This window comes from Eumetopias jubatus, unplaced genomic scaffold (genome assembly GCF_037043125.1).
Source record: "Eumetopias jubatus isolate StellerSeaLion01/CBP00866 unplaced genomic scaffold, mEumJub1_p1.0 scaffold_10, whole genome shotgun sequence".
NCBI lineage: Eukaryota > Metazoa > Chordata > Mammalia > Carnivora > Otariidae > Eumetopias > Eumetopias jubatus.
In genome coordinates, this window is record NW_028274816.1 from 56,898,305 (window position 1) to 56,916,426 (window position 18,122).

Consider the following 18,122-nt stretch of genomic DNA (forward strand, 5'->3'; position numbering starts at 1 on the left):
CTGGGCAGCCCTGTGTGCCGGCGGCCCGACCAGCGCTTGCTGGGAGTGGGGTTCCCACTAGAATCCAGACCTGGACCTCCTCACACAAAGGGCAAGACAATCAGGGAGGCCGTAGTTACTTCTCACCGCCGAGGGTAGATTAAGTTCCTGCCACCGGGAGGAGGCAGCTTCCCCACCCGGGGAATCTGGGCTTATGCTCACGGTTCATTGTGACCCACAGAAAGAGACAGAAGCGTGGTGTGGGCCTTCTGGGTCGGGGGCCCACGAGGCCCTGCAGCTACTCCAGGGGCCGGGGACGCATGCAGGCGGGTGAAGTGGTGGAAAAAGCAGAGGCGGAAGGCACCGGGCAGCCGGAGCCGCCACCCCACCTGCCCCTGCCCGTCCAGGCGGGCCTGATGAATTACCGAGCAGAAACCTCCTCAATCTTCTCAAATGTCCGGGCCACAGCCAGGTAAGGGACCCTGGGGAAAGGAGAGAGACACAGGGTGGTGTGTATAACCCACACCATCCGTCTGTCTGTCCACGTGCCTCCCCACACCTTCGGTGCTGCTGCCTGTGTCCCCAGAATGGGGACGCGAGAGGTCTGACGGCTTCCTCCACCGGAGGCCTCTGGGGAGATGTGCCCGGTGACACGGAGAGGCGGAGGGACAGTCGGGGGCGGGGGGAGCCTCACTTCTGGCCTGGCTTCCAGCACGCGTCGTCGATGGGATGGTAGTTGTTCTTGGCAGGATTGTAGCTGGGGGGGTCCAGGGGTCTGTGGAGACAACAGGGAGATAGACACCTGGCCAGTCCTCCAGCTAATATTTTCTGAGCACCTACTATGTGCCAGACGCTGCTCTAGGCATGAGGGCACAGAAGGGAATGAAAACAAAGTTGCTGAACCCAGAGCTCACATCCTAGCCAGAGAGTCAGGGGAAGAAAAAAAAAAAAAAACAAACAAACATAGCAACTAATAATTTTGGTATTAAAAAATATTTCCAAAACCAAAATCAAACAATGCTGTGGGAAGGCGGGATGGAAGGTGCACTTCCGAGGAAAGGCTGGGGAAGGAGACCTTTGGGCAGAATGACATGAGGCGTGAGCAGAGCGGGTATCCAGGAGAAGAGCACTCCAGGCAGAGGGAACAGCAAGTGCAAAGGCCCTGAGGTAGAGACGCACATAACATGTTTGAGGAATGGAAAATGGGGTCTCACAAAAACGACATTAAGAATCCCAAAAACACTGTCATTAGAATAATTAGCTGCAATCACCGATTGCAGCGGAAAGAATTTTTGGCAGGCATCGGTCTCACCGTTAGAGCAATCAAATCAGGAGAATCTGGACGCACTGCAGGCCTCCCCTTAGCGCCCTGTCCTCTCCACTCGACAGCCGACACGGACTCACCCCTTGGCCTCTTCCTGTCTTGCTGTGCCAGGTCCCTCTTCTCTCCCTTCTTTCTTGGTTGCCGGTTTCCGGGGGGCTGGGAATGAAGTCAGGAAACTGTGGGCCCTCCTCCTGAGAGTCCCCACCGGCCCATGAAGCCAGGAGAACAGGGGCCAGACCTTCCACCAAGGTCGGGGGGGGGGAGGGACGCACGCTGGGGAAAGGCCCGCCTCCTCCCCAAGAGGCTGGGAGCTGAGGGGCAGGAGACACTCACCGAAGAAGCTGCTGACCGTCTTGGGCGCTCTGGCGGGCGGCTCGGCCGGGTCTTCCTCTCGAGCCTCCTGCTTCCCCGCCACCTCAGGCTCCAAGGTGCTGTCTGGCAGGGGCTCTGCTGCTAAAGCGAGAGACACTGGTTGGGGATGCCAATTTCCAACCCGAGACTTCACTCGTCACTGGTTCTGACTCCACATACGGAAAACATCCTCAGTTCTGCCCCTTTCCTTTCCGTGCGTTAAGTTTTTTGAGCCTCTCGGGCCTGATGCTTTCCGGTCAGTACTAACAGAATTCCCTCGGGCGTCTGTCTGGCCTGAGACCGGACACTTTACAGACAGCGGTAAAAAGAAATCTCAGCACGACCAGAATAAAATGTTCCCACTTCCCCGGCAGTTGCAGAAAAGCGGGTAAGGTCTGCATCCTCGAAATGTCCCCACAATGCTGTTTCTCACACGGGAGTCTCACGGACACCCAGCTGTGGGGCTTGTTCTTGGGCCTGTGAGGGTAACTATAACCTCAAAAACCCCGCAGCTCAGCCGGGTGGTCTAGCTTAATAAACTACCCAACAGGAACATTTAGTACCTGTGATTTCTCAAAGATACAAATATTTTGTTGGAGGATGACTGGCTCTTTCTTCTTTCCCATGTGTGGCAGGAGGGGGATTTTAACCATAAAAAACGATGACAATAAAACCTCTGATTCCCCTAGAATTTGCATTTCAACAACACATTTGAGTCTTATTTAAAATTAACTGGCCTCAGAGAGGCGCCTGGGTGGCTCAGTCGGTTAAGCATCTGCCTTCAGCTCAGATCATGAGCCCAGGGTCCTGGGATGGAGCCCTGCATCAGGCTCCTTGCTCAGCGGGGAGTCTGCTTCTCCCTCTGCACCTCATCTCTCTCTCTCTCACTCTTTGTCTTTCTCAAATAAAAATCTTTAAAAAAATGAAATTAAATTAACTGGCCTCAGAAGACATCCAACCCAGGGCGCCTGGGTGGCTCAGTTGGTTAGGCGACTGCCTTCGGCTCAGGTCGTGGTCCTGGAGTCCCGGGATCGAGTCCCGCATTGGGCTCCCTGCTCAGCGGGGAGTCTGCTTCTCCCTCTGACCCTCTTCCCTCTCGTGCTCTCTATCTCTCATTCTCTCTCTCTCAAATAAATAAATAAAATCTTTAAAAAAATATAAAAAAAAAAAAAAAGAAGACATCCAACCCAAAACCAGACAGCCAGGGCCCCCAGGGGAGTGGAAACTCACAGGAGGTCTCTGGGTGCTCAGGGGGTGTCACGGGCTGGCCCTCCCCTTCTGCTTCTTTCTTTTGGGTCACTTCAGGCTCCGCGAGGCTTTCCAGTGGGGCCTCAGCTTTGGATGACAGAAAAGTCAGATGGCAAAAAAAAAAAGAAAACTGTGTGAGTGAACTTGAGAAAAATCAAGCAGCTACCTGGTCTCCCACGCACGGCCCCAGACACCAACACTGGCTAAAAACGCATAATTTACAGTAAGGTTGGATACTGACTAAAAATTGCCAACAGGAAGTCACATCTGCCCCAGGGAAGTTGAGCCAAATGAGGACCTTTCGTTAAACACTGACAGTGGCAAAGGCTGCACACAGGTCCCAAATGACCAAATGGATCAGATCTTTGCACCAGAACTTCCCCCGTGGGCCGAACTCTCGGGCACACCGCGCATAGTTCCCGGTTCCAGGGGAAACTGGGGGCACCTGCTGGTCACAGCAGGAACTACTAGCTCGAGGTATTTCAGATTTCAGCATCCTTAGCCTGCGGGCCTCGCAATTCCTGGTGTTACCTGTCTGCAAAGCTGGGCTTCCCTTGGTTGCTGTGACCAAAACTCCGCACTGCACAAAAAACAACGCGGAACGGGGAACAAGGGATTCCAAAGGTTGGGGCAACTGTGCAGAGGGCAGGACACATCCTAGTTAGTAACTAACTGACTCTTTGAAGGATGAAACAAAAAACAGTACTTTTCCTTGCCACGGACGTGCGCCGTTTTCTCAAACACCCAAGTTTCTAGAATATCAACAGCTGTCTGGACATAACTACTTAATAAACGGAACTGTTGGGGTGGCGGCCCGGGGGGTGCCATCAACAATTTACTACGACACTAAGGGTGCTGTTGAGAGGCTGGGGATCTCTGCCTTCTGGTCACATTTCTAAGGAACAAGAAGTCAGGGAGAAGAAAACATTTTCCATCACCACACACGGAAAAACAGAGGATAAAAATGGGAAACGGCATATGAATTAATCCTAAATTAAAGGGGCCCAAATGAATGCATTTCAAAATGTTCTCGTAACCCAAATGCCCGTGCTGATTGTGGGGTTCGGACGGCCACACCCAGATTCAGGGACACAGGCATTAGATCGGGGACCCTAACAGTCCAGCCTCTGGGAGAGGCCCCCACCCTTCCAGACTCCCCACGGTGCACCCTCCAACTCTCTCTCGCCCTCCCTTCCCCTGGCGCCTCACCGTCTCCCTCCTTCCTCCTCTTGGCCTCTCTGCTCTCGTCCTTGCCCTGCTCCTGCAGGGCATCCTGTACCGTCCGCTTAGGAAGCTGCTTCCGAGCTGGGAAGACAAAGGGCTTGGCGTGGTGGACCTCGTGGGTCTGTCCGCCCCCCCGCCCCCATGAGCTCAGGCCGGTCAGTGACGGGGCCCCCTGAGAAGGCTGTGGGACACTCCCCTTCTGCCCCGGGTGTGCCTCATTCTTCAAGCTCTGCTGCTTCCTGGCTGTGTGAACCCTGAGCAGGTTACTTAATCTCTCTGTGCCTCCGTCTCCCACACATGCAGAATAGAAACGATCCCTGAGAGTAAGAGATGCTCTGACGCGCTCGGCCCAGTGCCGCGCCGACTCCAGCACCTGCCTCCTCCGCCCCATTCCAGAAGCAAGTCTTCTGGCATCTGCTGCTGTGTGCCTCATCTCTCTCCAGCTGACCTTCTAACTCCTTCCACGCCACGTCATCCTTCATTCTCCAGCACCCCTGAACTCCTGCTCCTCCCAAACACACCTCCGGGCCCGGGCACTTGCCGCTCAGGGACAAAGTTCACGGGTCCTTTCCTCTAAAAAGAATTCCCTGACACCCCCTGCCCCCCAGGGCCCATCTCAGGGTCAGCGCTGAGCTTCCGGCAGGCCCCGGGCCACTCAGCTATTTCATGACTACCTCCCCACCACCCCCGACCCGCAGCCCTCCCGTGGCGCCCCAGCACCCCCCAGGAAAAAACCCGGGCTCCTGGCCCAGCATGCGGGGCCCTGTGGGAGCCAGCCCCACCCTCCTGTCTCACTGCGCACAGTCCTCAAACTTGCCCTGCTCCCCAAATTACATCTGATCCTCCAGAAACATGCCAGTGCATGCAACCCCCCGCGTGCCACGTGGCTCCTCTGCACGCTGCTCGTGGCTGCACCGCTTGCCGGCGCCCTCCCCCATCTTCCAAGACTCAGCTCGGGTGTCACCCCCTCTGCGCTGCCTCAGTTCTGAGCCCTGTTACCACCGCGACTCCTTTTCTTCTTCTATTTTTTTAATCAAAAAAAATTTTTTTAAGTTTTTTATGCAAGTGTAGTTAACATACAGTCTATTAGTTTCGGCTGTGCTTTTTTTTTTTTTTTACGATTTTAAGTAAACTCTATACCCAAAGTGGAGCTCAAACTCATGACCCCGAGATCAAGAGTCACACGTTATACCAACTGAGCCAGCCAGGTGTCCCCAGGCGTGCTATTTTTTATACCAGCACCACCCGATGGAAAAGTACGGTGAGACACATACCTGATCTTAAACTTGCCAGTAGCTACATTGAGAAACGGAAAAAAAAATCCAGATACACCTCATTTTAATAATACGGTTTATGTAACCCAATGTATCCAAAAATACTACGACTCCAATGTGTTGTGTTTTCAATGTTAAAATAATTAACATTTTCTTTTCTGTGCTGAGTCTTCGAAGTCCGATGTACTTCAGCACATCTCAACTGGTTGCTAAGTGTTCCTCAGAAATAGCTGATCTGTGTTTACAGTTGAGGAAGATTTGTGCACCCAAGTTATTCTAAACATGCCTGAGAGTCTTCGGTAACTCAATCTGGCATCAGCTTGCACATTTAGATTTAACAAAAATGATGCAGCACTGAAATTTCAGTCCCTTGGTTGCACCTGCCACATCTGTCCCCCAGCACCATGTGAGGGTCCCTCACCTGTGCCTCCCCACCCGTACAAAACGTTCCCGATCCCCCAGGGGACAGAGGTGCCACTCCTCAGGCTGGCTTTCCACGGACCTTCTCCAGTGTCCCCGCTTGGGGCCCCCAACCCTGTGCACTAAGCACCAACACCAACACACCAAGCCATCAGTGCCCTGAGGGACCTTCTCGATGACTACTTCCTTCTGCTATTAACCCTCTTCCCTGCTCACTCTTCCTTCTCCTTCAAGGCTTGGCTGGGTGAATCTCTCTTCTACAAGTCTCCTGCTTTCCTGGGCTCCCACAGTGAGGTGCGCTGCCTCCCTGACAGCACATACCCGCGGTTACAATAACCAAAGCTTCCTGAGCGCTTACTATGGGCTGGGCCCAGGTCCAAGCCTTTTCCGCCTATTTCCTCTTAATCTCTGTATGATAAATGCTGTCATTATTATCGTCTCTGTTTTACAGATAAAGCTCAGAGAAAGTACGTCATTTACCCAAGGTCACACAGCCAGTGGATGGTGAAGCCATGCTCTCAACCACAACGCTAAGATTAGAGCTGCTGTGAGGATGGCTGCCAGGTGCAGAAATCCTCCAGCGGACAAAGACAGGCAAGGGAAGGGGCAGGGGCCTGTATGTCCTCACCTGTGCGCCGCTTTGGGATCCCTGCTGGGGAGATGTCCACAGGAGAGGTGCTGGAGGGGGAGGGGCTGCTCTCGGGAAATGTGACAGGGCTGGGAGGGGAGACTTGTGGAGAGCTGGGGGCAGGCTTCTGGAAAGCAAGAAAGAGCAATTCTAGAGTGAGAGGAGGAAGAAGGGGCCACCTCCTTGTCGTTTTCCAAACAGCTGGGGGTAGAGAGTTCTCCGTTCCAGTTCAGGGCCCCTCCTCTCTTAACCTGGGCCTTACCCTCCTTAACCTCCTGTGGAGTTTCGTGGCACCAGACCCCCTCATCGTGGACGACAATAACAACAACTCTTTTTTCTAATGTAACAGAACCTTTGATTTTTAGCTAGGCATAGGCCCAACTAAAAACCACATTTCACCACCGCCCCTGCAGCTAGGTGCAGCCAAGAGCCTGAGAACTACACTTCCCAGCCTCCCTTGCAGCTAGGCGTGGCCAGGAGCCTCACTCCTACACAATGCAATATAAAGGAAAATGATGTACACTTCCCGTGGAATGTCTTGCTCTTCTCACTGGCTTGAAAATGGACATTCGCTTGGACTAGGGCATCTAGGATAAAAGTAATGGTACAGAAGCAGCCTGTGTCTCTGACACTGACAGAATGCTATATTAATCCTGGACTTTTTATGCCCATTAGAGAGAGAAATAAATTCCTACCTTGTTTAAGCCCGTTATTTGTTATCTTGCTTTCAATCCCTAACTCATCGTACAGGGCCCTCTGCCAGTTATTAAGTGACAGCCCCTCAGCTCCAAGCCTACCCCGTCCACTCTCCCTCATGATGCTTGGACTCTGAAAACCCCTTTCCCAGTCTGGCAGGAAGCTCTGTGGCAGGCAGCGCCCTAACAGGGTACTAGAGGGGCCTGTGTCAGCCGGATCCGACTTACAGCATTTCCAACACTCACAGGGCCTACGACGTGATGCCCCCGGATGCGAGCACTCTCTGCCCAGGGCCCCTGCCTCCAAGATCTGACCAGGCCCTCAGGGCACCACCTGTCAGCTCAGAGACCCCGGTGCCCACCAGCCAGCACCTAAAGGCCTGACTGTCAGCTCCACAGCTCCAGGGCGGTAGCTATAACCCCTAGAGATGCTTCCTCCACGTCTTCGAGTTCTCTTTTCGCCCCTGCAGTGACCTGGTTGAGAACTACATACGTACTTGATAATTCTTTGTATTAAACTCTCTCTGCTCACGTGGTTTCTCTCTCCTATTCAGACCCTGATGGATACAGGCCCCAGAGGGACATTGTGAAGGCTGCTCAGGACCCAAAGCCACCCGTCCCTCTCCTGCTCAAAACCGTTCCACGGATCCCTAGCAGCCACAGGGCAAAGTCCAAGCTCCTAAGGACGGCCCCTCCTAGTCCCTGGAACCTGTGAATATATTCGGTTATGTGGCAAAGGGCAATTAGGGCTGTGGAGGGAATTAAGGTCACCAATCAGCTGCCCACTGGGTGACTTTGAGCAAGGAAAGAAAGGAAGCCAACGTCTCTGGAAAAGGCAAAAAGCCCTCTGCCAACAGGAGAGATCCAATGTGTTTTTGAGCCCTCATTCTGGATCACGCATTATTCTCAGATCCATACGTGAACTGACTCCTTTCCTGTTCACAGTCACCCCGAGTGGTAGGTGCTCCCGGGAGCTGTACGTCCCAGGTGAGGTGGCCAAAGCACGAGGCCAGGAGCCTGCCCCAGGCCACCGGGCGCAGGTGGAGTCAGAACCCGCCCATCTGCTCCAGGGCATGACCGCTCAAATCTTCCACCTCCTGAGGCATGAGCGCCCCTGAGCGGCTGTGCTACACTCAGTGCCAAAGCCTACTGGGAATGATGGCTTCTTCCAGGAACGGGGGGCAGGCTGGTGGGGACCTACCTGGCCTTTGGAGGGCGTGAGGGCTTCGTCCTCCTCTTCCCCTTCACTGCCCAGGACCCGGGCCACCTTCCGCCCTGGCCTCTTCACTGGAGAATCGCTCTCAGGCACCTCTCCATTGCGCTCCTTCAGTGCCACCCTGGAAGGTGGGGAAATGAGGGTGTTTCATTCCCTTCCTTTTCGTTCAAGCATTCCATGAGCTTTTTCTAGGCTCCTCCTTGCAATACACTCTTAATCATCCGACCATCCACTGCATCCACGTTTCTGGAGGCCTCCCATGTGCCCACCTACTCTGTGACGGGAGCAATGCTAAGGAGCAGATGGAGCCCCTACTGAGAGCAGGGAATGGCCTCCAACATCCATTTGGAGACCCTCTCTTTTTCAGTCATACCAGCCCCTGAGATTTAGCTAGGTCCATGGCTCTCGGCTAGAGACTATCCCTTGCCGGCTTGCCCTGCAGCTGCGTACAGCCACGTGAGAGGTCCTGACCCAGGGGATGGAAGGGGCATGATTGATGCACGCAACTTGCTCCTGACTGCTTGCCCACAGATGTCTTACTCCTGGAACCTGGACTTGCCAACTCCCTTTGCCAGTGCCGAGGCCCGGGATCCGGCTGTGCCTGAAGCTGGACCTATACCTTTGGACTTCCCAGTTACCAAAGTCAAAAAATTCCCTTTAGGACTCCCAGACATTCTGAGCTGGGCTTGCCACACTTACAGTCAAGAGAGTCCTGACTTATAAAGGAACAAATGTACCATGTTCTCGCCCCATTACTTACTTTGGAAGTGGCTCTGTCTCTCTGACGCTGTTGGAGGTCTCCTTCTCTGGCTTTTTCACTTTGCCCTCCTTCTTGGGGTAGAAAAATGACCTGGAGGAGCACAGAAGGAGGGGGAAAATGGGAATGATAATGGCACAAGAATCAACCAAGCACTTCCTATGTGCCAGGGCCTCTCCCAGGCCCTAGGAATTCCGTGGAGACAAAGACACCAAGTCCCCACCCTCAACGGGTTGACACTCAGTAGAAGAGGCAACTGTTAAGTAACTAAATAAAAAAAATGTCAGGAAGGGGGCGCCTGGGTGGCTCAGTTGGTTGAGCAGTCGACTGCCTTCGGCTCGGGCCATGATCCTGGAGTCCCGGGATCGAGTCCCGCTTCGGGCTCCCTGCTCGGCAGGGAGTCTGCTTCTCCCTCTGACCCTCTTCCCTCTCGTGCTCTCTATCTCTCATTCTCGCTCTCGCAAATAAATAAATAAATAAAATCTTTTAAAAAAAAATGTCAGGAAGTGTGAAGTGCTCTGGAAAAGATCAATAAAGCAAGGTATCCTCCCTCCACTTGAGACTGGCTGGACTGAGTAGCTGGCTTCCAGAGAAGTGAGTACCGAGGAGGACCACAGAAAAGTGAGGCGGAGAGGCCTCGCCCACACTCTCCTGACCGAGTCAGGAAGGTCAGCATCGCTGGTGATGTCCTGGGGATGTCTGCACCCCAATTACGAGGGGACAAGAGGCTACCTCGCTTTGCTGCCCGTGACCCCAGTCTAGTTATGAGAACATCAGACACATTGGGGGACTGTCTGCAGGTACCCTGACAAAGTCTGAGAAACTGTCACCTGGACTGACACCAGAGGGAACCGAGGGGGCATGACAACTAAATGCAACAGGGTACTCCGAGCTGAATCCTGGGAACAGAGAAGAGCATTTGTAGATAAACCACGGAGATCGGAGTGTAGTTAACAGGAATGTACCAATGCTGGTCCCTTACTGTGACCAACGGGCCCCACGACATCAACAGTGAAAGCTGGGTGCCAGGTATCCAGGAACAGGCTCTACTATCGGTACAACTTTTCTGCTCATTTAAAACCGTCCTCAAATTAACGCTTAACGGACGATCAGTCAGTCAATCAACCAATCCAGCTAAGCCAAGCCAAGCCAGGGACAGAAAGACTTCAGAGGTGCTATCAGCCAAAGACAGACTATGCCCAGACTCGTCATCATGTGAGAAAAATACAGCCTGTGATTGACCTCCCAGGTCTCTGGCGGGGGGAGAGGGGGCCAGGTCTGGGTCAGTCTAGAATCCATCCCCTCCTTCCGGGAGCAGGCCCTCCATTTTCCTCTCAGGACACTCCCTCAAATTCCCAATGAAAGGGTTTTGGCAACTGGGTCCAACCAAGCCCAAGGCCATTAATTCCGGAAGGCTTCAACTACACAAGCAATGTAATTCCCTGTCTCGTTTTCCTGAAGCCAGCTTGCATGAGGACAGGGTTCCCCACCCTGGACACTACTGATATTTCAGGCCAGATCATTCTTCGTTGTGGGGGGCTGTCCCGTGCATTGTGCATTGCAGGTATTAAGCAGCAACCATGCCTGGCCCCTATCCAGTAGATGCCAATCACAAGCCCCCTTCTCCCCCTAATTGTGACTACCAAAAACATCTTCAGACATGGCCAGCTGTCCCCTGGGGGGCCACACCACCAACTGCAAACCACTGGGTCAGCATTTCTGAACCTCCAGCTAAAAAATTCTAGTTACCACACTACCCGTCTTCCAGATCCCACGCCCAATCTTCTGCACTGCTCGGCTCCTGGAAATTCCAATTAGGAGACTACCTTGTGTTCTTCCAAGAAAAGGCACAGAAATCAAGAGAGAAGCAGAGAACTCAGAGCATGTAGGACAGGGGGCCGGGTCCTTACATGATACTCCGCTGCATGATGGGTCAGAATTCTCCCTTCCCCTTTCCTCCTCGTCGTCTGCAGCCAGATGCTCCTGAAACAGAAATCCAGATCCTTGGTGAGACCACTGGTTGTGCACAGAACCAGTAAAGCACGTAACCCTCCTTCTTTCAGAAAGAAGAAGAAAAAAAAAAAAACCCACAAAATCAGAAACATGAGTTTCCCCACCGACAAGAAACTCCCGTTTTTATGGACCAACACTGATTTATGAGTGAAGAAATAGTCACAAGTCAGAACAAGATAAGAAGCCTCGATCGTATGGAGCCTGCTTTTCATCTAACATGAAGGCACACGGAACACCTACAGGTTTTTTTTTTATTTTTTTCAGTTTCGTTTGAGGTTTTTTGAGGAGTTAAGTTTCTGTTTTGGTTTTTTTTTTAAAGATTTTATTTATTTATTTGACAGAGAGAGACACAGTGAGAAAGGGAACAAAAGCAGGGGGAGTGGAGAGGGAGCAGCAGGTTTCCCGCGGAGCAGGGAGCCCGATATGGGGCTTGATCCCAGGACCCTGGGATCATGACCTGAGCCGAAGGCAGACGCTTAACGACTGAGCCACCCAGGCGCCCCTCGTTTTGTTTTTTTTTTAAGTTTTAAGATCAGCAAAAAACTGGGGCGCCTGGGTGGCTCAGTTGTTTAAGCGTTTGCCTTCAGCTCAGGTCATGATCCTGGGGGTCCTGGGATCAAGCCCCATATCGGGCTCCCTGCTCAATGGGGAGCCTGCTTCTCCCTCTCCCTCTCCTCCTCTCTCTCCCTCTCTCTCTCAAATACATAAATAAAAATCTTTAAAAAAAAAAAGACTAATAAAAAACTGTTTTTAGGTGAAACAACCCTGACACGTGGCACTCCATCACTCCATTAAATTATACCCACTGCTGCTGAGCAGTTGTTTTTTTTTTAAGATTTTATTTATTTATTTGACACAGAGAGAGGGAACACAAGCAGGGGGAGCGGGAGAGGGAGAAGCAGGCTTCCCCCTGAGCAGGGAGCCCGATGCGGGGGCTCGATCCCAGGACCCCGGGATCATGACCCGAGCCGAAGGCAGACGCTTTATGACTGAGCCACCCAGGCGTCCCTGCTGAGCAGTTTCTAAGGTATATACTTTACAGAAATGAGGGGCAAAAACATCACGCGGAGAACACCAATCTTAGAAAGTTACGTACTGTACAGTTCATTTCTGGAACATTCTCCAAATAACAAAACTTAGGATGGGGAAGAGATTGGGGTGGTCAGAGCTTAGGGACAAAAGGTGGGGGGGCAGTCAGCTATAAATGGGGAGCACAGCGAGAGCCTCTGTGAAGACAGAACTGTTCCATATCCTGACTGCGGTGGTGGTTACACAGATCTGTACACGGGCTCAAACTTCGCACACACACATACAGCTGAACCAGCTATGTGGTCTAGCTCACGGTATTGTCCAACGCCGACTTCCTGGTTTTGATTCTGGACTACGATTATATAAGATGCCACCAGGAGGAAGACAGTTGTACTATTTTTATAACTTCCGGCAAGTCTATATAATCCTTTCAAGACAAAAAGTAAAAAAAGAAAAAAAGTAGAATGAAGACACTCTCCATATACTGATATAGAAAGATGTTCTAGGTATCTTAAGTAACATTTTAAACAGTAATAAAAAAGGTGGCAGAACAGTGTACATAATATGCTACTGATTTCGTAAGACAGGAGAAAATAGGAACCTATCTATTCTTTGGTCCTGCTTTCGTTTGCCGAATAGAAACTGTGAAAGGATAATCAAGAAACCAACAAAAGTGGTTGAGGGCACTCGAGGTGACTGGGAGTAAGGCTGTGAACCATACCTGTCCCTGCATACCTCTATCCCGATTTTATTTTAAACCCTGCATATTTATTACCCATTCATTAAAAAAAAAAAAAAAAGTAAATCTAGACCCCACATAACTGTTCAAATTTTATGATCTAGCCTCCTACCCCCTTCCTCCAGGTTCCCTCTGGGGAGTCCCCTCCTGCCCAGCTCTGAGCACTGGATGGATGTCCAGAGGCCTCCCTTGGGTACCTGCTAGGAGAGACACTCCATTTCCTGACCTCCCGTGGTGGGTAACTGGTACTTCTCTTCTCACACATATTGCGTTGATCCTGTATTCTGATTATGTCACAGTTCATCTTTCCAATCAGACTGGGAGCTCTCGAGCCATGGGGCTGGGCCTGGTTCCCTCCCCTCTCCTCCAAAAATTATTTCCCAAACTTCAGACATTCTCCACACCACCTTTGAAATTTCAACACTATCTATGTAAAACCTGAATTTTTTTTCACTTAATACTTTTTCTGTAAAAAAAAAAAAATCAAGTTTATTAACTGGGGTGCTTACTAGGGACCAGGCACTATTCCAAATGCTTTATATGAAGTAATTCACACAAAATCTATTACAATTCGTTATTATCCTGATTTTACAAACAAGGCAAAGGCAACAGAGAGGTCGAGTGATTTGCTCAAGGCCAGACAGCCTAATGGGTTTCGAAGCCAGGATCCGAAGACAGGTGTCCGGTTCCAAAGTCTGTGTCCTTAACTACTACCTATTCTTGAGAGTGAGGAGGACAAGGGTCCCCCTGTATTGGGATTGAAGGGGTGGCGGGCGGCCCTTAGATCTTGGGGCTATTGAGATAACCAGGGTAAAATGATGTTACCCAATACTTCCCAACAACACAATCCAACATTTTCCATTTTTATTCCCATCTCGCCAGTGAGGAGACGGAGGCACAGAAAGATGCCTGGAATCACAGGGCTTGTTAGGTGGCAAAGGGGATGATTTGGTACAATAGCAACAGAAAACTAAGATAGTAACTAATTTTTTTAAGACCTTTTTTTTTTTAATTTTATTTATTTATTTGAGAGAGAGAGAGAGCACGAGCCAGGTGAGGGGCAAAGGAAGAAGCAGACTCCCTGCTGAGCAGGGAGCCCGATGCGGGGCTCGATCCCGGGACTCCAGGATCATGATCTGAGCGGAAGGCTGATGCTTAATTGACTGAGCCATGGCGCCCCAAGATGGCAACTAGCTTTCTAACTGTTGCAGTGCCCGAGGCCCAATCCTTAGGCCCCCCACTCTGTCCCGTTTACACCCACTCCCTTAGAGATCTCATGCAATGTGATCATGGCCCCCAAATGTCTCACTCCGTCTGTCACTAGCCCTCTAAACTCAAGGGGGCACATCCTGGTTTTCTGCTCTGACATCTGGATGTCCAACCAACACCTCCACCTCAGTGGGACCAAAACCAAACTCCAGATGACATACACACACACATATTCCTTCTCCCATCTCTGCAGTGGTAGCTTTTGTCACCCAACTGCTCCAGTCAAAAACCCTGGAGTCCACTGCATGCCTATTTAACCATTAAAAACAAACAAAACAAAACAAAACAAAACACCAAACCACATCAAGTGCTGGTGAGGATGTGGAACAATGGGAAGTCTCACACTTTTCTGGAGGGAATTCAACATGGTTCGGTCACTTTTGGAGAAGCCTGGCAGCTTCTCAAACGGTGAGGCATATGCTTACCATATGACCCAGCAACCCTACTCCGAGGGATTTACCCAGAGAACTCCTATGTGCACACAAAACCCCGTAAGTGAATGTCTACTGCAGCGGATCTGTTTACAGTCACCAAAAATGATCCAAATGTCCTCCCACAGGGAATGGATGAGCAAACTATGGTACATCCTACAACTTACTGAACAGTATCCCACCGTAGGATGTACTAAAGCTTGTTTACACTCGCTTGGCAATAAAAAGGAATATTCGGGTACGCTGCAGGGATGGAGAGGGACCGATAGTTGCTGGCGGGGGGAGGGGGGGCGGTACCTAGAGACGAGGAACACAATCACTTTTTGGAGTGATGAAACTGTAGTATCTTGATGGTGGTGGTCTTTATACATAATTCTACACATTTCAAAATCAAAAGAAGTATACACCAAAAAGAGTAAGTTCGCTACATGTAATTTTTTAATTAAAAACAAAACAAAACAAAACAAAACAAAATGGGATGCCTGGGTGGCTCAGTCAGTTAGGCATCTGCCTTTGGCTCAGGTCATGATCCCAGAGTCCTGGGATCGAGCCCTGCCCTGCATGGGGCTCCCTGCTCAGCGGGGTGTCTGCTTCTCCCTCTCCCTCTGCCACTAGCCCCTGCTTGTGCTCTCTTCTCAAATAAATAAAATCTTTAAAGAAACAAAAACAAAAACAACCCTTGGATTGTTGATTCACCAGATTCACCTCTTTTCTCATACCCCAAACTCATGGACCCACGAATCCCACTGGCACTGCCTCCCAAAGACCACCCACTGTCAACCACCTCTCAGCATCCCACTGCTCCGAGTGCAGGTCCGGCTACCGCCAGCCCCAGCCTGCTACACTAACCCCTCACTCTCCTCCTCCCCAGCAGTTAACGCAACTGGATCTTCTGAATTAGGTTTTGTCTCACTCTCTCGAGTACTGCTTCTAACACAATTTTCTGCATGATAGAAACGTTCTATACCTGCAGAGTCCAAAGAGGTCACTCTATCCATATGTGGCTTCAAGTATTTGAAATGCAGCTAGTGCCACTGAGGAGCTGAGATTTTCATCTGTTTCTCATGAGCTTAAATCTAAATCTCTACATGGGGCTAGCTGCTACTCTATTAAGCAGTACAGGGCTAAAACGTTGAGGTGCACAAAGATAAGGATTTTGTCCATTTTGTTCAGCGACATGGCCACAGGACCTAAAACGGTGCCTGGCACTGAATGCATTGGTCCATATGTATGCCTTTATTTAAAAATCAGGGTAACAGGGGCGCCTAGGTGGCGAAGTTGGTTGAGCTCCCAACTCTTTGTTTTCGGCTCAGAGCATGATCTCAGGGTCGTGAGATCGAGCCCCACGTCTGCTCCACACTGGGCATGGAGCCTGCTTGGGACTCTCCCTCTCCCTCTACCCCTCCCCTGTCTCAGATAAATAAATAAATATTTTTTAAAAAATCAGGGTAACAAAAACATCATTACTAAAGAATTTAGGCTTCATAAGCAGGATCTTTCAAAACCCACAGGCCATGTGAGAAGGAGCACGATATCAAAGGGTCTTTTTTTTTTTTTTAAGATTTTATTTATTTATTTGACAGAGAGAGACACAGCGAGAGAGGGAACACAAGCAGGGGGAGTGCGAGAGGGAGAAGCAGGCTTCCCGCGGAGCAGGGAGCCCGACGCGGGGCTCGATCCCAGGACCCCGGGATCATGACCTGAGCCGAAGGCAGACGCTTAACTGACTGAGCCACCCAGGCGCCCCTCAAAGGGTCTTTAAGCAGTTTGAGGATGACCAGCCAAAAGGCTCAAGTCTTTTTCTTCTCATTAATAAAGGCTCACGTTTCCTGACCTGCCTGTTCCCCTGACCACCCTCCATCCGTGGAAAGTATTTTATACCATTCCCCTAAATATGCTACTCTCATCCTCTGAAGCTCAGAACAGCTCAGCATCACCCAAAAGACAATGAGGAAGCTGGGACAGGAGAAGGAAAGTAAGTGGTTCAAGGCCACACAGCCAGCCAATGGTGGATCCCAGAAACACAGTGTCAGTTCTAAGAATCTCACCTGGGATTACGTGTAAAACATTCCAGCCTGCTCCCAGACCTACTAATCAGAAGCTCTGGGTATCGAAGGGGGACCTGCAGGCTTAGCAAGCTCCCAGGGATCCTAAGATAAGACGAAATTAAGGTCTTACTTAGACCCCCCTGGCCTTTCCCTCATGCCTCCCTGAGGCTAAAAGGTCAGAGTAATTCAAACAGGATGAAATGGGGTTGGAGGCCAAGAAGTGATGTGTCCTTCATCCCACGTCCTGCTGTCTCTCCTCAATGATTCCCCTCAGCTTTCAGATGCCAGCCCCCCTTCCCAAATGCTCATCTCTTCTCCCAGCCAAGTGCACCCCGCCCCCCTTGCCTTATCCTTCAAGCCTCCCCCTCTCCTAAGGACATCAATATCCTTTTCTCTCCGCTCCCCAAGCTCCTCTGGCCCTCCATCCACCCCTTAGGGCAACAATAAGCCGAGACCTTTGAGTTTTACTCTCTCCAAGGCCCCTTCCCTTCCCAGGCCTTGGCCTCCCAGCCCGGTGGTCCAACCCTACCTCCGCTCCGCCCCCCTCATCCGGCATCCACAAAGCCAGACGTCTCCTTATACAGAAGGGTCCCGACCTTTCCTAAGGCCTTGGCCTAGACCTGGACCAGACCACAGACCTCTCTGCCCCACCTCCATCCAGCGGGATCGTCTGGCTTTAGACACCGTCTAAAGCCGACCCCACTTCTCCCTCTCCTTGAACCTTTCCCCGGCCCCGCCTCCTAGCGTCGGGCCCCGCCCGCTAACAAACTTTGCCCCGTCCCCACCCCCTTCCAGGTGGGCCTGTCTCCCCCACCACGCAATTTCCGATGGCCCAGCCCACCGAGTCTACCCCACCGGCCCCAGGGGCCCGCCCCTCGAGCTTCTGTGACCACCCCCCTCGTGGCAGCCCCGCCTCCCGGGCCTCTCCTCAAACCCTGTCGGGTCCTACTGACTCTGGCCCCCGACTACCCTCTACCTGGCCCTCTCCCTCCGGCGGACGTCCCCCCCGTGCCCTGTAGGGACCCGCTGCCGGCGCTCTCCCTTCCCCGCCGCGCTCCTGGCCGCCTGAGCGTCCCCGACGCCCGCTCCTCTGCAGCCGACCGACCCGGCGGAGCCGTGGGCCCGGAGCGTACGACACGCCCGCCACCCCCCAGTTTCCCAGCCCCGCGTCGGCGGCCCCACCTGCCTCTTGCCGGCCCCGCGCGCCACTGTCCTGCGCGTCACACCCGGAACCGCTCGGCACCCGACCGCAGCCCTCAATTGGCGCCACGGAATTCGCGCGCAGACTTTGGCGGGCGGGGGCGGGGCCGTGCCGAGGGGCGGGGCCCGGGCGTCGTCCGCGCCGCCGCTGCCTTCCGGAGGACGCTGGGAGTTGTAGTCTCCCGGACGGGAGGCTACTAGGAAAGGGGTGAAGTAGGGTGAGCCCTCCCGCAGAGCACGATGGGAAACGGTCCGCGCCTTCCCTCGCTCTGGGTGG

At 52.1% G+C, this 18,122-nt stretch overlaps 1 protein-coding gene across 8 annotated transcripts in view; it reads right to left on the minus strand.

Annotated features, from left to right (window-relative positions):
* The window catches only part of LIG1 (DNA ligase 1), a 35,548-nt gene extending 17,605 nt beyond the window's left edge, over positions 1-17,943 (minus strand). Inside the window, exons 1-12 of one of the 8 annotated variants that reach the window (XM_028087946.2) lie at positions 17,828-17,943; positions 16,646-16,747; positions 11,027-11,099; positions 9,120-9,209; positions 8,345-8,480; positions 6,449-6,575; positions 4,112-4,207; positions 2,885-2,989; positions 1,637-1,756; positions 1,384-1,459; positions 674-754; positions 405-461 (exon numbers count right to left, since the gene is read on the minus strand). In XM_028087946.2, coding sequence (XP_027943747.2) covers positions 405-461; positions 674-754; positions 1,384-1,459; positions 1,637-1,756; positions 2,885-2,989; positions 4,112-4,207; positions 6,449-6,575; positions 8,345-8,480; positions 9,120-9,209; positions 11,027-11,043 — 905 coding nt within the window. In that variant the 5' untranslated portion in view covers positions 11,044-11,099; positions 16,646-16,747; positions 17,828-17,943. Of the gene's footprint in view, positions 1-404; positions 462-673; positions 755-1,383; positions 1,460-1,636; positions 1,757-2,884; positions 2,990-4,111; positions 4,208-6,448; positions 6,576-8,344; positions 8,481-9,119; positions 9,210-11,026; positions 11,100-11,207; positions 11,366-16,645; positions 16,748-17,827 lie in introns of those variants that run through there. The other 7 variants (XM_028087947.2, XM_028087949.2, XM_028087943.2 and 4 more) reach the window with 7 other exon arrangements.
* Between the last annotated feature and the right edge of the window lie 179 nt (positions 17,944-18,122).